Source organism: Zingiber officinale, chromosome 4B (assembly GCF_018446385.1).
Source record: "Zingiber officinale cultivar Zhangliang chromosome 4B, Zo_v1.1, whole genome shotgun sequence".
In the NCBI taxonomy this organism is placed as follows: Eukaryota; Viridiplantae; Streptophyta; class Magnoliopsida; order Zingiberales; family Zingiberaceae; genus Zingiber; species Zingiber officinale.
The window spans coordinates 137,736,170-137,756,320 of record NC_055993.1 but is presented as its reverse complement, the minus strand read 5'-3'; the positions used below and the strand labels follow the sequence as shown (position 1 = coordinate 137,756,320).

The window sequence follows — 20,151 nt, the reverse complement described above, 5'->3', positions numbered from 1 at the left end:
CAGGTTATCTCCCAGTTATCCATGGTTCGAATCCTAATTATAATGAATTTGTAAGAATTTTTCCTTCAAATGGGACATGCAATTAAAGGATGTTGGGCTCCTGAGCTACTTGCTGCAAGTACTTTCCGATTTACTCTGATAATCGATGAAAAATTTCCGTAGGACCAGACTGATCATCCCAGACTCGACATTACTTAACCTGATTAATCTCTTTTTTTTCTTTATAAAATATGGGACTACCCTGGAGGCCTTTAATATGATGGCCTCATTTTTTTCCGATAATACCTTAATTGAAAAGCAACAAATGAGTATTAAAAATTAATTTAATTAACTTATATTTTATTTTCTAATCAACACGAAATTAAACTTAACCAAATCAAAATTTTCAATTTAATTTCAAACAATTTTCTCTTTTTTTTTAATTTAAATTGTCAAGTTTAATTTAAATTAATATAATTACAATCTTAAAATTTATTTATTTGTATTTATTTTCTTTTCTTTTTTTCTTTAAATAAAAAATAATTTATAAATTTTTTTCTTATATTTCTTCCCTCCGTTCCCAATTTCGTCGTTCTCCTTCGCCACCGCCATGTCTTCCAGCCTCCTCCTTCTCCTCTTTCTCCACCTCCCTTTCCTCCCCTCCTCCTCCCTCTCCACGGCGGAGGAAGCCCAAACGCCGGCCTCGACGTTCAACAGTTCCACCATCTACGACATCCTCCAGGAGTACAGCCTCCCGGTGGGAATCTTCCCCGACACCGTCAAGTCCTTCTCCGTATCCTCCAACGGATACTTCGTCGTCGAACTCTACGGCGAGTGCTACGTCGATTTGGAGTACGTGGTCTTCTACGCCCCGCGCGTGTCCGGCTTCCTCGGCTACGGCTCCGTCTCCAACCTCGAGGGAGTCCAGATCCGGAACTACCTCGTTTGGTACGACGTCAGCTCCATCAAGGTCAACCTCCCCTACTCCGATTTCGTCTACATCCAGTTCGGCTGGGTCACTCGCAAGCTCGGCATCGAGCAGTTCAAGCACATACACTCTTGCAGAGAGGGTGTCTCTCTATTTCAGCGAGCCATAAAAGTTGTCCGCTCAGCGTTCGAGGTAATGCCTCTTTGTAGTTTGTGCGTTTATGATTAGTAGATAATTTTACTTTATACTATGGCATGAGTTGGGTTCATAATTATATTCATAGAACATAGTTTTTTTTCCCCTTGCAAGAATTAATCAGTAGTTACATCAAGAATGGTGGAGAACAACTATATTAATCAGTATTTTAATTAGAAATTTTATTAATGCTGCGTGAGAATGATGAAGCTCTTATGCTTTTAAGATCAATGAAGAAGGCCACTTTACTAAAGAGCTCGGGTAATTGATCTGCGGGGGTTGATTGACTTAGGTTGAACTAGTTTTTGGTTGGTTTAGTCAACATCACATTTGACCTTATAGAAACGGTTGAGTGTTGGTGGTTGTGAAGGCCTTCTTCCAGCTGTTTGTTATTGGAGTCAAGTCATAGGTCTCATGGCATCTGTGAGCTCCTCCGTGAAGCTCACCACGTCGTCGTCTTCAAGCATGGTGCTACAATTAGGGGCAATTTGGTCTATGCCATTGCCACTGATTCCGACTGCCTAGAGGTTATTTCTAGAGATTGAGGTTGTGGGTAGTGCCATGGTCACTAAATCTGTTCATGTCTCTGTCCAATGGGATCTATAGGCAATGTCTATCTCGTGATGAGGTTTATCTAATTTGGCAGAGGAGGTTTATCTACCTTGTTGCCTTGGCCACAACATGAAGAGGAAGACAGTCTCTAGGATTTTTCTTTCAATTAATCTGACAAAGTAACTATCTTCTCATTTGGCAGATGTAGTTAGAGAGATTGATATGATGTCATCGACTCAACAACAACAGTTGGATGGATACCAAATGGTTGATAGATATGACACTAAAACCTAAATGTTGTGATAGATTTGAAAATTTTTAAATGATGTGATAGGTATGAACGATATAAATTTTATGATAAATTTATTAATTAACCCTTTATGTTTACATCAATGATGAGAAATTTTCTTATCAATTAAATAATTGAAATATATTTTCTTCTTTCCTTTCAGAGTATTTTTGTACCTCAACTGTGACCGAGTAATATAAAAGAGAGAACCTTCATGTAAATAAATGATTCCTGAAGGTAAATTTGTCAGCTAGTTCTTATCATTATTTGTGCTACTTTTTTATTTTGGTTTGATGAAATTTGAAAGTGTCGGCATTCAATTCTTCTTTGATTTATACATTTAATAGTTTTTCACTGGTTATAGATGAGCATTCTAACCTTTAATATTAAACACGACTATTGCCTTCAAATATTTATTTGGTGTTTAAAAATATTTATCCAAAACCTCACAAATAAGGAAATAACTACTGAATTTTCTTCCTAAAAGCATTCAAAGCAAAATTAATTGACCTTAATTTTTCTCTTGTTGTAGCTTTACATAGTGCCAATTATTAGACATTCATGTAACCAACCGTAAATACTTGTGACTTCCAACTTCTTGTTGTTTTAAAAGTTTCATGTTTGTGCCCTCCTTATCATATTCATATGCCATGAACCATATTTTTTGTCATGTGGAAGGTTGTTGCTTGGTGAGTTAAGATAAATTTCCATAGACAACTTTTGAATGATTAAGTGGCCCAATGGTTGGTTACCATCAAAGGAACAGTCCTTGTAGACAAAATTTACTTTTTCTCTCAAGTGTCAAGGATTAGCCATTCACGTGTGGAACCAGAGTTGACTACTGATCACTCTGTAAATTTTCAGTTTTCTCAATTTGTTAAATACATTTCTGGCACTCCCCAATATTCTCCTGCACTTTATTTGTGAGGCATTCCTCACATGTGAGATTTTGTTACTCGAATGCAAAATGCTTCATAATTCAAATCGATTGATGGCACGCTTGTATAAATTTTAAACTGTGAACTTGTAGAAAGAAAATCTTCATACTAATCTTTGTCAACTGTTACACTTGCATAGACCATAGTCAACAAATAGAACATGTCTTGCTGTATAACTAAAATTCCAACAAAAATAAAAAGATTGTCAAAGCCACCACTGTTGATTAGCTGTTTTGATTTGCCATACCATTACAAGAGTTCTGATTAAATAAATGTCAATGATTATCACTCTATCACCGATGAGCTAGTCATACACGAGAACTTTAAGATAAACGACAATAGAGATTCACATTATTACAGTGTCCTTCGCATAGTATTTGAGTTTCATTTATTGGTTTTGCTTAATTGACAAGTTGATTTATTTTGTGTTTTTGAAAAAAAAATATGCAGCTCCTAGAACTCATTTGAGAGTAGCCAATATCAATTATCATGCCCGTCAAGGAATCATTCTAGTCCCCGAAATAATGGTATGTGAATGTTGATTTACTCTATCTCTATCTCCAGTTGGATCACTAGAAACACTTGGAGCCTGTGTTAATTTTATAGAATGTGTTACTAGGCATCTCCCTATGGTAAACAGAGTAAGACTGTAAATTCTGGGATGTTTCGATTAGATTTCTGTGTCTGGGATTGAAGGATGTTTAAGATAATAGTTGATCTATTGGTTGTGATGTTATGTTGGATGTTAGTTTAATTAAATTTGGTTCTTTGATAATTAAATGGTAAAAGTATTTTAGTTGGAAAAGAAGTTACAACGGTGAAATCAGCTTTCACCTAGTTTGGAGGTTAGGGTTTAGTGAGATTGTCAGTCGACGATGATGTGGAAATCTCAACAATACTTGCCATCCGGCGAGTGACATTTTTATACTCTAAATTGGGATTGATAGTCTCGCATCACGTCCATTCTCTTTTTCTCTTGTCTCGTGCAATAATTGATGTACTGAGAGGGAAAGATTTCTTTTCATTATAAATAAATATTATTATTTAAGGTTATTTGTATTGGTATCTACCTTAATATATATTAAAATATAATTCATATATCACATATTCATTATATCAATATATCTTTTTTATTAATATATTTATATTTATTTTAATGTTAACATTCATTATTTATTTATGACTTCACTGTCATTTATTTATCTTTATTTTTTATCCAAAATTTATTTTTCTTATTTTTAATTTTGTTATAAAATCTACTCATTAATTCTGTTAATTTACTAATGTTATAACATTCATTCATATATTGTAATACCTCGCCTCATGAACATCAACGTGGATGTTATAAGAAATCAGTTACAATAATTTTAATTTTCTTTTTTATTATCTAATTAAATAACATAAATTTATTTAGACATTTTATTTTATTGAAGGTTGAGAAAATTGAAGTAGTAAAATTAAAAATATATTGACCATATATTTTTTACATCAATTTTGAAAAGAAAGAATTTTTATTTTTTTTACTCTTTTGAATGAGTAAAAAAAATACACTTAGCTGTGGCTTTTTTTAACATAAAAAATAGAAACAAGAGTAGGATAATAATAATAATATTAATAAAATAGTGATTTTTAAAAAAAAAAAATTGTTACTCTCCGTCCACAATTTAATTCAAATTTTTTAAAATATCTTTTAAATATTGCAATTAGATAGATTGGGGTTAAATATTAATTCAAATAACTCCAGTCATAATAGATCTCACATTTCAATTATAATTTCATAAATTTCATGACTTTAGCCATTCATCACAAATTTACACGAAGTGATTGCTTCTTAAATTTATCAATTCATTATTGACATCAATTTCTACCGATAAAACTTATCCAATCCCCACGATACACTGAAAAGATATTCCAACAAATTGTCTATGACACAAAATCATATCATATCGTAGGATCAAAATATTTAAACTTCATAAGAGAGTTGGGGAAGAGTCCCCGGATTATAGTGCAATGGCAACGAAGTTTCAATAGTTCCCAAGTATTTTAATTCTTAGTTACAATGTATTATAGGATATTTTTCTTACACTTTTGAATTTATTGTGAGACCAAATTAGTCAAGTGATCTTGATTTTGGAGATTGTTTTAGGCTTACAAGTAGATCATTAATTTGTCAAGTTGTTACTCGACTTTGTTGAGTGTTTATTTTTTATTTATCTTTAAATAATTTTTATAATAATTATTTTGATCTCGCTTAAATATATAAATACGCCAATTTTCTTCGATAAGCATCATTTGACTTTCTTCAATGTTCCAAATCGGATTCGTCTAATGAAAATCCATTTCTTTTGCGGTCCTTTTCCATGAATTAAAAAAAATCAAAATTCACAGTTTGAATAATATTCTGAAAATCAATTTAAACGTGAATTACAAGGTAAAAGTCAAAAGGCATAATTTTATTATTATTATTTTCTTTTTTTTACTGACATAATATCTCATCCTATTATTCAATTAATCGTGTATAATTAACTAATTACTTTTTAGGGTTCACTATTGTTCTCCGCCGTAACTGCTATTCAAGGATTTATCTAGTCCTCTAATATTCACATTGTAGCGTAATATCAAATATACACATATTTCGTAGCGGCTAGCGCATAATCTATTTAGAAATTAGATAGAAAATTTAGACTAAAAATAATCGTATTAAAGATCTGATTTTTGGTTTGATTTGGGGAGGTGAGGGATGGCGAAGAAAGGGAAGATAAAGGATGGGAAATTTAGGAGGAAAGTAAAGGAAAGATAAGGAAGTATAAGTTTTAATCTTTTTTATAGAGATTTTCTTACATTTTGCATTAGGGAGATCAAATTCTTTGTCCTAAGATTTCTGTGTTCTCATGTTATGCAGTGTACATCAAGAGGATGTCATGACTATCCGAGAGGACATGAAGACACGAAAATCTTGAGACAAAGGATTATCTTGGAACAAAGGATTTGATTTGCTGAATTATGGTATAAGGAAAGGAAAGAAAAAATAAAAGATTTTTTATTCTAATTTGATCCCTATTCGTAATAGTTTAAGAAATTTTTAAATTTCTAATTTTACTATGCTCGAGCCCAATTCCCTTGCTTATTGAATTAAAGAGAAAAATCATTTTTACCGTCAAAATTTTAAAAAAAAATCAGCATTATCTTTCAATTTTTTTATTTGATATTTTCAAAATCATTATTTCTCATTTTTATTATTTTATTATCAGTCATTTATTATTTTCATAATTCCGTTATTATAGTATAAAAGAATTAATTTTTATTAAAAAAGAAACTAATTTAAACGATAATATAAAAAAATATTATTAAAAATATCTAATTTATATTTATAAAATAAATATTAATATTATAAAAATATCTAATTAAAAATAAGAATAATTTAATAACTTTCTCTAATTATCTTTCATTTCTTTTCCATTCCTCTTAACCAAAGTAACAAACCTTCCCTCCCTTTCATTTCCCTTCCTTCCCCCTTGTTATTTTTGTTTTCCGTTTCTCTCTTGTCAATCTTCTCTCACCCCATGCAAACTCTCTCAAAATTTACCGATAAGGAAATTATATATCTCAAATTATATATCTCAAATTTACCGATAAGGAAGTCGAAGTGTGTACGTCTGAAATATTCAATGAATATTCATGTGAAAATAATGCATTCCGACTCCCAAAAGGTTGGTTAGAGACTGTTTTTTCTCTTCTGCGGACGTGGACACCAACCGGTCTCTGCGACCTTTCATACGCCTCGGCGTGCCCCGGGCCCGGACGAAAATATCCAAAATTTGGTTGGCAGCGCGGAGGCAAGAGGAGTGAACACGCTTGAATGGCGCAAGCCCCGGCTGCGTGGCTTCGATCTGGATAATTAGCGTAGATCTGAATGGCGACGAGCCGAATTGGAAGAGGTTATTACACTAAACCTTATTATTGGAGATATCCGCCGGGAGGAAGGGAAGGATAGAACGGAGGTTTGGACTCTGCGAAAAGAACAACGGCGCCGTTGGTGGTGGGGGAGCGATCTTTCTTCCTTCTTTCGATGCCATCACGCCATCACAAGTCTGCATTTATCTTCCTTTAATTCTCTCCACAGCTTTCTTCTTCCACGCCGCTGTTAGGGTTCGAAATCTCTGAACCCGTCTCGGAGGTAGGCGCCCGACTCTTTTTTTTTTTTTTTTGCTCGCTCGATGTTATGCGAGCTCGGTGAATTGCTTTTGTATGATATCTTACATGCTTGTTTGGTTCTTGGGAGATACTCTTTAAGTGCTTATCTTTGTGCCCATGGGTACTGTTGCTAGTGGAGGATCTACGGCCTGTTAAAAACTACTTTTTTTTTTTTGCTATGGTTTGAGGATCCTTAAACTTTTGCTCATTCCTTCTAATAAGTTCGTTTTGTTTTGAGTGTGGTTGATAAGTTGGTGCTTGTATTGTGTGGCGTCCGCAAGAAAAGTATCGTCAAAACTCTGGGCGAGATAAATTTTCTTCTGTAACTAGGAGAGAGTACATGGTGCAAGGTAGGTTCGATCGTCAAAACTCCGAGTGAGATGGAAATTTGATGGACTTACTTTATTTTAACCTCAGTTTGATTGTAGGTTCACATTAATATAAAATTGGGCTTAGAATTAGGTCTAGGAATCAGTTGGAACAATCCTTAGCGAGGAAGGGAAGTTCCAGAAACAATTTTCGCTCCCCACTCAGTATTTAACTCTCGCAAATTTCCCCAAATTAACTTGAGCTCTGTTTTGCATTATTAATATAATCTAATATCTTTTGGGTCAAAAAAGCTTTGTGAAAATCTTTACTGATTTTGTCTACTTAACAAAACCATGAAAGCTTAACAACTTAAATATATGGTGACGAGTCCTGTGCATAACTGGGATTGATGCATGTTTCCCAAGTAGGTCTAAATTTGCATGCAATTGATTGTATCTTTTTTCCTTTGTGTAGGGAATTAAAGATTGCTATTTTCTGGAGGAAAATTGACCTTAAACTTTACTATGGTTCATCATTCAACTAGCGAGGAATCATCAGAAGAAGCACAAAATGTTCAGCCATTGGGAAGATTAGCTACTTTATCATATGGTGTTGGTCACATGCTAAATGATATCACATCAGCATGCTGGTTTACTTATTTGTTATTGTTCTTAACAAATATGGGATTAAGTCCAAGGTAATAGAATGGTGTTCCGGTGTTCCCTTTGCTTTCAACTTTTTAGTGGATTTTTTTGTCTTTCCTTTTTCTTTCAATTAGTACTTGCACATTGACAGATTAAAGTCACTTTGGTAAGAATATATTTTTGTCATCACTAAATTGAGTATGTCATAAAATTTGTCATTACACCTAAACATGTTATGTTCAATCCATTTGTTTGTTTTGTCTACTACTTTTGATCTTCTTTATTCATACTGAATGTAAAAAACATAAAAAAACAAGTTATTTATGAACAACTTATGGCAATCATTGATGGTTTATCCCTTCTCTTTTAGATTGGCATAGCTTCTTGTGAAATGATATGACCATAAAAAAGGGGAAAAAATGGAAGTTACCTCATAATGAAAGAAATAAGAGAAATTTTCCATAAGTTTTGTTGTGCCATATACTCATTGACAATCGTAAATATTACTTCATTTCCTTATCCTTTCTTTTCTTATTATACTTCTTGATCTTTAATTTCTTCTCTATAGAGCCATTCATGTTTTTTTCTCCTTTCATTTCTGGTTTTATTGATGAAGGAAACCAAGCTTCTGAAAAATATATTTGGTTATTCTTGCATGCCTGTGGTGGAAAAGAGATAGAGATGAACTTTGATTGATTTTAGTGTTTGAAGAGTAACATGTTATACATATGCAAAATCTTGAGAGAAAGGTGAAAGACTACCCAAATGATTCAATTGTCAATAGTTATAAGAATATCTACATGGCTAGGGGAAGGTTGGAACAAGAATATTCATAAGATCAGGATTAAGATTTCAACCCATGTCGAAGTTTCTGTCATCGATAGAAATAGTATAATTTTTTTTTTTAAAAAAGAAGAAGAGAACACTAAACTACATACTATGGTCATGCTAAAGTTTCTGTCTTCGATGGGAATGACACAACATTGTCCCTGTATTGTGTTACTTGACATGCTTTGGCATGCTTCAAAGTATGGCAAAATAAGTTTATATGAGTTTTATTTCTTAATACCCTTTCACTTAATGATGAAAATAAGAATGCATCAATTAGATAGTCAATTAAATTAAATTTTATCGACACAAGAAATGCACAAGAGACTAACCTTGTCGATCAACATTGAGTTTCATTAATTTACTAAAGCAATACATTTTGACAGTGCTACCCATTTCAAACTATGCATATGATTAGTAGGATTCAGCTTATGCATTGGTATATCACATATTCTTCTAAACTAAGAAAGTAATTGAAAGAGATGTCAAATTTGTTTGGGCTTCGAACAACTGAAATAGGGAGTGTCTCATGTTAGACAAAATTGAAGCCATACATTGGATTACGGATATGTTGCCTAATGTCATTAATGCATCATCTTAATTAATCTAATTTTTTGTTACCTAACAAACTCTTTCAAATTTTTTTGGGTGATCAAAACTGAGAATAGGTATGTGATATGTAAACAATTTTAAAATATTACAGGGATGCGGCAACTGTCATGCTATCTGGCCAGGTTGCTGATGCCTTCACCACAATATTTGTTGGCGAGCTGGTAAATATTTGTTTTTTTATTTTTCCAATAGACATGTTAGATTTATATCACAAGTATAATAGCATTCTACTATAAACATTCTGTATCAAATTCTTCTAGTAGCTTCTGACCAAATTTCTGAACCCTCTGTTCTATGTATAATTTTTACTTTTTAGTTTCACTAAACCTTTTTCTATTTGTTAGTTGATTGTTTACAGATTTTGATTGTTGAATAGATGACGTCTTCTTCATAAAATATATCCATGTATAGGTTTTGAGAGTTCCCTACATTCTTTTGTTTTTCAAAATAATTTTAGAGCTCCTTATATTTGTAATGCTAAATTTCTTTGTATTATTATTCTGCTTGCAACAAATTGGCACAATTTCACATGTGATTTATTTTTTTCCTTGTGATTTAATGCAACTTGAGTTATCATGAACCATAAACTTATCAGAATTCAAAAGAAACTCATAAATGGGATTCATGTATCTGAGAAATCTCCTTCACAATGAATTTTGTTTATATGACAACTTTGGGCTGTCTGATTAAAAGGTGCAAGTATTTATTTGTTTGATTTACCAGGTAATTACCTATAAAATCTAGTTTAACAGGTCAAATTTGAACATGAAAGTGAATAGTTAGAAGGATAAACTCTCTTAAATTTCTTTAAATAATATTGTCCCATTCCTTAAATGATAGTTTTTGACTTCATATCCGCAGCTAAAAGAATTTTAATGCATGAGGTCATCATACCATTGCCATTAGTTATGCTTGTCCTAACTATTTACGGTCAGCTATACGCTTAGACAATTTTTAACTCATGTTATCTAAGCCTAATGCAACTATAATCTTTTTCATACGGGATTGGGATTTAGGACTGACATTAATATCCTGCTAAAATCATACTAGCTTGAATAGTGTGATTTCTAAATTTAATGAAATACTGAAATACAATGTGACACTTTTTCTGAAAAGTATATTTGTTTCACCAGATAGACCGCTATGGACATTTCAAGTTATGGCATGCTGGTGGATCTTTATTAGTGGCTGTCTCTTTTTCGTCAGTTTTTGGTAGTTGCCTTCCCTGTAAAGTTATGGGCAGCAATTCCACTACATTGCAAACTATTGGTTACAGCACCTTTGCTGCAATCTTCAATGTAGGCTGGGCTGTTACGCAAGTTTCACACATGTAATGCTCTTCTTGGAGGATTCTTTTTAGTTATCCATTGATCTGTATCTGACTGTTAATCCATGATTTTTCCTCCTTTTTTCAAGGTCAATGGTGAATTGCATGACTCTTAATCCAACAAGCAGAGTTTCACTTGCAAGTTGCCGTAATGCCTTCTCAATGGTTATATGCCTTTCATCGTCTCTTGTTTATTGTGTGTCAGAATGTCAAACTTCTGCAATTAGTGATATGTTGCTAGATATAGCTCAAATTACTGAAAACCATTTGTTTCAATTTATTGTCATTGAAGGTGGCCAATCTTAGTCTTTATGCAATTGCATTATGCGTGTTCAGTGTCTATGCTAAAGACTATGTTGATATCAAGCTCCAGGTAAGTTCACATTCACTCCCAAATATTGTATTTCTCTCTTTTATCTTATATCTCCTTTTTATTGCACAGTACCATTGGATTGCATACTTGTCCATATTTTTTGGATGTTGCTTTGTAGTTGTGTTCCTGATTGGAACCAAAGAACCAAAGTAAGTTTTTTTTTCTATGTTCCACTCATATTCTATTCAAGTATTCTGTAGTGCCAGTTCTTTCAGCTGTTGAATTGTACAAGTTCAGTATGAGGTATACCAAGCTGTACAGCTCGATGTCATCAAAATTTGTGATAAACTTGGGCTGCTACCTACTTCAGATGATTTAACAAACTAGTGAATGTTTGCATAAACTCTGTATGTCGATCTTAGGCTATGTGTTTTATTTTCGTCATGCAGGTTGAAACTGCAATTTGAATGTAGAAAGCTTTCTGGTATCTCATGGACTCATTGGTTTAAGAAAATTCTCTATTATCAAGTTGCCCTTGTTTATATGCTCACCCGACTAGTGGCAAATGTGTCACAGGTAAACATGTTTCCATTTGTTAGTGTGTTGTCAGTTAAGATTTGAAAATGAATGTTCTATTCTTCTTGCAGTTGATTTCTCATGGTGGCAGGAGCTTATGATTGGTTAGGATAGTTTACTACATTACTTGTTATATTATGAGCACATGTAGCTAACCATATTTATCTATGTAATTTTAAAAAAAATGATGTTGGCCTGCTTATAGTTTCATGTTTTCTTGAATTTAAGTAGAATGAGTAAGTTGAAGTGGAAAAGGAATAATATTATTCTATGATAGAGGTGTTATGGTGCTTCCCCCTTATATAGTCTAACAATGGATCTTTTAGTTAATGTTATATTTAACAAAGCAAGATTTTTCTTTGCTTCTTTCAATAAAGAATTTGTTTCATGGGATATATTTTGGCAGTGCAAATTTTTGGAAGCTTCTTCATGCATTTGTAAACCAGAACTCCCATTTTATTTGCGATTGTTTGATATGATCTCTTTCAACATTGTTTTTTTCTCAAAAATGATGTACATATACTGTTATTACATATTTCTTTCATTTTCATGTTGTTTTGATGCGTGCTTTGAGTGGCCAATCTACTACATTCGTTCTGAAAACCATCATTTTGTGATTGTTAGCTGTCAAGAATTCATTTGAAATCCAAATAAAAGGAGTTGGTATCTCTGATTTTTATGATTTGGTTGGGGTTTGCAATGGCATTTACATTATTTTTTTGTCAGGCACTTCTTGCTTCTTATGTCACAAAGGAATTGGGTATGGGCCGTTCATCAAAAGCTTCAGTAAGAGAAAATACTTACCGTCCACTTTAACCAATTATGTTAACAATGCATGTGGATTCGTATGTTTATGAATGTAATTGTAAATATCAACTTTTTTAGTTGTGATTCGCTACTCTCTTGTCCCAATAGCTGAGCTAGTTAGGAAAGGATCCGACCTTATATTTATGATATCCTGCTTCAGGATAACACTCCCTGCACAATCAAGCTAGGTCATGGTTGGATATTAGGGAAGAATTGTGATAATAACCAGAGAGAGGACTAGCGAATTAGCACGGGAATAACAAAGAAAAGTAGGGAGAGCAATTTCATGACCTTAGCTCTAGTTTCATGTTTAGATTTGACTGGCTAACTGTTTATCTTAATAGCATAAACTATTACGAAATGTCAATTTTAAATTTATTCATTAGAATGCACTAGGGGTTTATTACATATTTGATTATCTTGATGGCATAAACTATTATGAAAATGCACTATTATGAAAATGCACCTTTCAGAAAAATGAAGGAATAAATAACAAATAAAGAGAGAGAAATCTATTTATACCCACGAGACAAGAATTTTAATGCATCGTTTGCAATGTCTTAAACGTGAATAATTTTTCCTTTGGGGTTTATTACATATTTGATTATTTTAAAATGAATAGTAAAACACTATTTATATGACATGAATTGTTTGTAGAAAGTACTTAGTTGTAGATTCTTCAAAAGTTCCAATATTAATTGGAATTTTTAGTAGACTGTGCTCGTGAATATAAATTCTAATCTTTTCCTCCTTTAATCTCAGGTTCCTGCCATAATTTATATTTGCAGCTTTCTGGTGTCTGTTGTTCTTCAGGTCTGTCTATCTTGATGTTGATATATTTTGCAAGTGTTCATAATTTAATAGCTCTAATATCAAGAGTAAAACGTGGAATTAATGCAGGAGATTAGATGGTCTGGATTTCGCCTTAAGATCTTCTTTACTGCTGGAGCCATTCTGTGGATCTTTTCTGGGGCAGGAGTATTTGTTCTTCCTGGCAGAATGCACAACCTGATGTACCCTCTATCTGTGATCATTGGTGCTGCTAATGCTTTGATGATGGTATGTTTATTACATTATATGGCACAAGAACTTCAAGTTGCTTGTCAAATATTTACTTAATCCCAAACTAAACTATCTGACAAATCCATCTTTATCTCATTTGTACATCATATTGGTAAAAGAAAAAAAGATGGAAAAAGAGGCTCCTTTATCTAGGAAGAGGTTGTTTGTCCCAAATTGATAACTTGTACGGAGAACCAAAGTATATATTTCAATCAACAATACTGCAGTCAACATAGTGTTTCATTATTCCTTTCTCGAAGGTGAAGTAGGAAACTCCGTCCAAGTTATAAGCCCAAAGAATTGGATTTTGAAATGCAAATCTAAGGGGGAAGCCTCCTAAACTGATTTGTCATTCCTGGCATATCAACCCAAGTAGCGCTACTGGTTTATTCACTAGTCACACTAACCATCTCAAGCTTTGAATCCTGACAAGGTTGACAAACAGTCAAACATGATATCATCAACATAAACAAAACTCTACCACCACTCTAGAAATAGCAATTATCCATTGTGATATGGGACCAATTTCTTGTGCAACATGATAATTTTTTAAAATCATGCTCTTTAAGTTAGTATCAAGTGAGATTTAGCACTCTGCACTGACACGCGGCACAATGGTTGATGTGGTTTGAAATATATTTGTAGATTGTCTTTTGAAGTTTGCATACGTGTAACTCTCCCCAGCCCACTATTTGCTGGGACAGAAAGTATGGGAGAGAAAATTTAGTGAATCAAGGAAGATAAATTTTGTAAAATCTTATTTCTTTGGGAGAAAAGTGAGGAAAGAAAGTTAGGAAGATTAAACACCCAACTTTTTTTCTGAACCTATGAAGATTTTTTTTTAAAAAAAAAAATCTCTCATGAAATTACCTATCTATCCCTTCTCCCTCTAAACTAGCACATCATCAACAAGCCCACTCGCTCAGTATCAGATGATCTACTCCGGTGGAACAACCTATAGTTGCCCCCACACGGATCACAGACCCTAGATTAGGAGTCCATTCCAACTCAAAATGAGTAATCACTTTAAGAGGATCTAACTTTAGTAAATCTAGACCATGGGAGACTCAATCCCTCATGCCCTTCCATGTCTCGTAGGTATAAACTTTAATATGTTTGTTCAAGTGACCCGAAGTCCATATAATTCCAAAATGGCTAATCATTTAGGAGGGAAAGTTATCTTAATATATAGACAATATGGATTACCGGCCCATGCCCATGAACTTCAACAATTACATTGGGGAGACCTTATATAGGCACAATGGATTACTTGCTCACGCCCATGAATTCTGATAATTACATTAGTAGTCTTAAAATCCAATTAGTTAGAGACTACATAGAGAAAAACAATTCATGAATTACTAATACTAATTAATTCAACTACTAATGATTTCCATACAAATTTACCTTGAATATACATTGTTAATTCCATAGCAGTTAAGCTCTTCTTTCTCATCTATGTTGAACTTGACTTTCAACCTTTTGATACAACAACAACCAAGTCTTATCCCACTTGACTTTCAACCTTTTGATATTGAATTTTAATTATGTTTCAATGCTTCTTAGAAGTTGCATTTTTTTTACTTAATGAAGTTTCTGTTTAAAGACTCATGCTTTCCTTTTATATATTAGCTTTGGGAATGTAAACTGAAGTTTGGTTATACTCTAAACTCACTTATGTAAAGTTGTCACTTGTATCTACCTTTTCTTTTTCTGAGGTAGGTTACTGGAATTAGCATGGAAAGCATGCTGGTTGGTGAAGATCTAAATGGAAGTGGGTTTGTGTATGGATCACTTAGTTTTGTGGATAAATTGTCGTGTGGCCTTGCTTTATATGCTCTTGAGTCCTATCAAGGTAAAATGATAAGCAAGTTACATTTGTGATCATGCTAATTGTGGTCCATATGACCCATCAATTGCTTTTTCTCATTGGTAGTAAGCTTGATGTTTTAGGTTCATGATGATTAGACTGATGTATCTTCTTTAGACTATTTTGTAATTATGACAATATGTTGAAGAATACTGCTTTAGCCTTCAATTGCAATCTCTTGTTCATTTTAGTTTCTTTCTTGTAGGATCCCATTCCTTTTCCCTGTAACTTTTTCCAATTTCATCTAACCATCAAAGCCTCCTTCATTCTGTTTTTCTTTATCGGATTGTTGTCCTTTTCTAACCGTCATAATAACTTGTTGTTACGATAAGATTATCTCTTTCAAGTTCATGTTTAATGTTCTTATTCAAATGAAAGAAATTCCTTTCCAGTTTGTCAATTAGATCTAAACTGACAACCCTTTTCTCTTCAGAATCATCTGATCCGACGCGGAAACTTGACAACCATATCAGCTACTCAGTAACAAGATATGGCCTGGGAGTGATTCCTGCAACTTGTGCTCTTATTTCTGCTGCTATCACGTATACCATGAAGCTACCTGATGCCCGTTCGGCCCGTTCAGTCACACTGGTTGAACCCCTTCTTGCATAACTTTACCGGAAACTGAAATGGATGTTCCATGCACACGCAACTTTGAATCTCTCGATTCAGGAGTTGATTTTGAGCATCGAGACCATCTGTTTCGTGCACATGCATCAGTTGTTTCTTAGTAGTAAGAAATAGAACAACCATATTCATAAGATTCTACTGTACAGTCTAACATCATATGAGTTGAAGCCATTCAACTCACCTCTTTGTAAATGGTGATGATCGATGCCAAGGTTTAAAAATCAATGTGTAAACATTTTTTCCTGGATTAATTTTTTGACTGATATAATGGGTAAAAAAGATTTCTGTCTAGAGCTAGTGATGCATAGATCTAGATTGTGTTCCAATTTATTGAATATTCTTCAGTTTTTTATGTTGCTTACATTTAAGTTACTATGAAAAAGAAGAACAATAATCCAAAATTACGTTTTGAAGTCTGGTAAACATTATCCTATATAGTGATTTTTACATCTTGTTCTTTCAGATTTTACAAAGAAAAACATTTTATTTTTCAAAGGCAAGAGTAACTAGGTATTTCTTTGATAAGAATGAAACGAGTGTCTATTGATGTAGGGATACAAACGAATGGAGTTGAATAATATGAAAATATTAATATTTGAGTTTAAGTTCGAAAATATTTATGATATTTGAAGTTTAGAAATATAAATAGTTTTGACTCGAACTCAATTTGAAATAAAATTCGAGCTCGATCAATTTGAAATAAAATTTGAGCTCGAATTCAATTTGAATTATTTGAAACTTGATTAGAGCATATTCGAATTATAATTGGAAATGTCTTAAATTTGAATTTGGTTCTAATTATTCAAATCTTAATTTAAATATTTTAAGTTAACATTATGTAAAAATAATTAGAATTTGATTCGAGTTCGGCTCACGAGTAATTCTTGAAATTGAACAAAATAGTATAGGTTCAAATTCGGCTCGAAAAAATATTCGAATATATTCGAATTCGATAATTTCGAATACGAATTGAATATTTTTTGAGCTGGCTCGAAACACTCGTGAACCGTCTTGATTCGTTTGCACCCCTAGTTAGATGAAATAAGAAAAATAATATCATAAAGATGAGTAATTATCTGCTTACAAATGTTACCAAAAAAACAAAGGTCATCTTCATTATTTTTTAAGAAAAACATCCTTTTCTCCTTAAAAATTCATAAATAATTTATTAATTACCTTCCAAGACTAATTCATTGCTAGAATTTTTTTCTAAAAAAAAAATACTCTGCCGATTTGCATATAAAATTGATCAAAATGTTCGGGCAATTTCTTTATTTATTTTATTAACTGATGTCAGATAGATAGAAAAATTAGTGAATCATTCTTAGTCATAAATTAATTTTCAAAAAATAAACACATAAAATAAAAATAATAAATTCATCACTTCTCCATTCGACAAAGTAATCCATCATGTTACAAGACAAATGAACGAAATAAATAAAATATATTATAGATGAATTTCTCCATTTAGAAATTTGATAAAATAATAATAATAATAATAATAAATTATTTAGGCTAATAACATAAGCCCTTTCCAACTACGAGTATTCAACTTCCCTCATTCATCTGTTCCCAGAGCATACTGCACAAGTATTTGGCCGCAATTGGAAAGTGGTTGATCCTTCAAGAACCCCAAAGAATTGGCATATCGAACATTCGAAGCGATTCCCACATTGTGAGTAACTACGACAGGAGCGTAGTTCCTCCCATCGTTGATCTCTGAACAATCACTTTGAGAACTCTCGACTAGTTGCATTCCACATGTTTCTTCTTGATGATCGTTGTCCACCGAGACATGATAAGTTCCCGACTTATCGGTCACCGCTTCACTTGTATAAGTGACTTCACCACTTGTAAAATTTTTGCATTGTAGCTTCACTTTTGCGCCTATTCCAAATAAAAAAGAACTAATTTATTCATTTAGTAAAGTAAATTGGAATGTGAGCCTTGATCCTTATATAAACACAATTTTACCGTCAACGTATGTGGTTGCGGTGGTTTCAAAACCGGCACGACAAGTATCGCAATACACACGCCCTTCTATGATGATAGCGGGATGCGAAGAAACAACGGTACCGACAAAGCTAAGGAAGGTCAAGAAGAGGCAAAAGGTAGCGAGCGCAAGGGAACGAATCGCCATGTTGATCGAGTAGAAACTTGTCGAAGACAATGGGAGATGAAAGCTATTGATGAAATTGTAAAGTTTTGTTCCCTATAAATATATAGTAATGTCTTTGATTCTTCATGGGGTGGTGCACGTTTCTCTTAACGGATGAAGGGTGACTTTCTCTATGAACCAATGAATAGGAGATTTTGTTGGTGTACCATTCGTGTATATGTACTTGTTTTTACTTATTTGTTGTAAAATATATTTAACAAAAAAATATTAGCATTGCTAGATCTCATATTCGTGGTTATATAAATATGATCATTACCTATGATATAATTTTATTGTTGTTTTCTAACTTTAACCATTGTAGATATTAGATTCTCCTCTTTAATTAATAAATTTAACTTCTAATGAAAATTAAAACCTTTTATTCTCTAATAAAATAAAAGATATATTTTTTACCATTTTATTTGCCTAGGAAATATCAGTTATCATGACCATATATGAAAATTTATTACATTAATTTATATTGGATATATGTGAATGAAGAAGAGGTGGAAAAGGTATGAAGTTATATTGTGAATAGGATTTAGTCCCATATTGGGAGTTTCAAGGTATATTTATTAGTTTATATTGATTCACATGAACTAATAATATGAACAAATATATAGGGAAAGGTTCCCTTTCACTTGTGTGTGCGAGGGGGGTGCAAATCTAGGGTTTATCTTGCATTGAACTAAGATGACTTGTGTGTAATTACAACTTATGCATGCCAAATTTATCAAAGTGGAACAACTAATATTTTGCCACAAATATTTTTGCTCCTTATTTAAGGTGTAACGAATACATTAAATTAAAGATTAATGCAGCTAGTGAAACATTGACATTTCACAGTTGATGACTAGCGATCATTAACAATGCCCATTGGTCTAAACTCCTATATAAGGAGGTTGCGACCACAAACAAAAGGTCATACACACAAAAAGCTTAAGCTCTCCATCTACGTTCTCCTCTTCCATTGTGGTGCGTCTCTTGCTCGGTGGAGTACCCGTGATAGCAGTCGAGTTCCTCTCAATTGGTCGTGACCATCGGTGCTTGGTGGGTTTAGGGTGTAACGAATACATTAAATTAAAGATTAATGCAGCTAGTGAAACATTGGCATTTCACAGCTGACGAATAACGATCATTAACACTGGTCATTGGTCTGAGCTCCTATACAAGGAGGTTGTGACCACAGACAAAAGGTTATACACACAAAAAGCTTAAGCTCTCCACCTACGTTCCCCTCTTCCACTGTGGTGCGTCTCTTGCTCGGTGGAGTACCCGTGATAGCAGTCGAGTTCCTCTCAATTCATCGTGACCATCGGTGCTTGGTGGGAATCACGGTTAACCGTTGTATTCTACAAAACAGACGACCTTAGGAAAACCTCGAAGCACAGCCGGAGGTGGGATGAATATGTTTCAAGGAAACCGCAACCCTCGCAAGCCTCGGTCCATTCTACCCGCTCGGCTATTCTGCCTATCCAACCATACTCTCGCCCAGCCGCTCGGTTCTTTGCCCGACCAGACGCTCTTGGCCCGCTCGAGCTGCTTTGCCCGACCAACCGCACTACCCGGTTGGTCACTTGGTCTGCGACTCGCTCATCCGCTCGCTTAGCCCTCCCGGTCGCTTGCTTTGTCCCCTCGGGTTACTGCATCACTAGAGACTCAACTGCTCTGCTCACCTGGTCGGGTACTTTATCTTACTCAGCTAGTTTGTTCTGCCCGATCGGGTGCTCTGCCTGCTCGGCTTCACTGCCCAACCAATTGATCTATCACTCAGGACTCCCGATCTTCTACTGTAAGGTCGCTCTATCCAATAGGACTCTCCCGGTTATCCTAGCTACCCGCTCGACCTCCCAACCCGGTCTGTCGCTTTGCCTCTCAACCCGATTTGCCGCTTGACCATTATGCAATCTGCGTTCGGCACTTGGTAGGAAATCAGTCCC

General features: G+C 33.8%; 3 protein-coding genes across 4 annotated transcripts; 2 read left to right on the top strand and 1 right to left on the bottom strand.

Moving 5' to 3' along the window:
• The first annotated feature begins 546 nt into the window (after positions 1 to 546).
• LOC121976990 lies at positions 547 to 3,661 on the top strand. Its single transcript, XM_042529448.1, has 3 exons — positions 547 to 1,099; positions 2,107 to 2,180; positions 3,332 to 3,661. Exons 1-2 carry the CDS (start codon positions 590 to 592, stop codon positions 2,128 to 2,130), a joined length of 534 nt encoding a protein of 177 aa, XP_042385382.1. The 5' UTR covers positions 547 to 589; the 3' UTR covers positions 2,131 to 2,180; positions 3,332 to 3,661.
• A 3,032-nt stretch (positions 3,662 to 6,693) lies between these two features.
• LOC121976989 (major facilitator superfamily domain-containing protein 12-like) lies at positions 6,694 to 16,346 on the top strand. Of its 2 annotated transcripts, XM_042529445.1 has the most exons (13): positions 6,703 to 7,058; positions 7,859 to 8,081; positions 9,560 to 9,629; positions 10,602 to 10,798; positions 10,885 to 10,960; positions 11,088 to 11,168; positions 11,238 to 11,317; positions 11,558 to 11,684; positions 12,411 to 12,470; positions 13,254 to 13,304; positions 13,392 to 13,550; positions 15,276 to 15,408; positions 15,857 to 16,346. In XM_042529445.1, the coding sequence occupies exons 2-13, from the start codon at positions 7,909 to 7,911 to the stop codon at positions 16,033 to 16,035; spliced, it is 1,386 nt and encodes a 461-aa protein (XP_042385379.1). In that variant the 5' UTR covers positions 6,703 to 7,058; positions 7,859 to 7,908; the 3' UTR covers positions 16,036 to 16,346. The 2 variants fall into 2 exon arrangements, with proteins under 2 accessions (XP_042385380.1, XP_042385379.1); XM_042529446.1 differs by lacking the exon at positions 15,276 to 15,408 and having other exon boundaries at positions 6,694 to 7,058; positions 15,857 to 15,939.
• Positions 16,347 to 17,611: 1,265 nt separating this feature from the next.
• On the bottom strand, positions 17,612 to 18,193 carry LOC121978747 (major pollen allergen Lol p 11-like). The gene is made up of 2 exons (XM_042531047.1): positions 18,028 to 18,193; positions 17,612 to 17,940 (listed from the first exon to the last, which is right to left on the bottom strand). The coding sequence occupies exons 1-2, from the start codon at positions 18,191 to 18,193 to the stop codon at positions 17,612 to 17,614; spliced, it is 495 nt and encodes a 164-aa protein (XP_042386981.1).
• Between the last annotated feature and the right edge of the window lie 1,958 nt (positions 18,194 to 20,151).

What these genes read in the sequence shown, in the direction of transcription:
- LOC121978747 (XM_042531047.1), bottom strand. Translation starts at nt 18,193, where the DNA reads ATGGCGATTCGTTCCCTTGCGCTCGCTACCTTTTGCCTCTTCTTGACC. An exon ending in CGCAACCACATACGTTGACG is followed by an intron (nt 17,941 to 18,027) that starts GTAAAATTGTGT and finishes TATTTGGAATAG; the next exon opens with GCGCAAAAGTGAAGCTACAA.
- LOC121976990 (XM_042529448.1), top strand. Translation starts at nt 590, where the DNA reads ATGTCTTCCAGCCTCCTCCTTCTCCTCTTTCTCCACCTCCCTTTCCTC. An exon ending in TTGTCCGCTCAGCGTTCGAG is followed by an intron (nt 1,100 to 2,106) that starts GTAATGCCTCTT and finishes CTTTCCTTTCAG; the next exon opens with AGTATTTTTGTACCTCAACT.
- LOC121976989 (XM_042529445.1), top strand. Translation starts at nt 7,909, where the DNA reads ATGGTTCATCATTCAACTAGCGAGGAATCATCAGAAGAAGCACAAAAT. An exon ending in TGGTGTCTGTTGTTCTTCAG is followed by an intron (nt 13,305 to 13,391) that starts GTCTGTCTATCT and finishes GAATTAATGCAG; the next exon opens with GAGATTAGATGGTCTGGATT. An exon ending in TGCTCTTGAGTCCTATCAAG is followed by an intron (nt 15,409 to 15,856) that starts GTAAAATGATAA and finishes TTTTCTCTTCAG; the next exon opens with AATCATCTGATCCGACGCGG.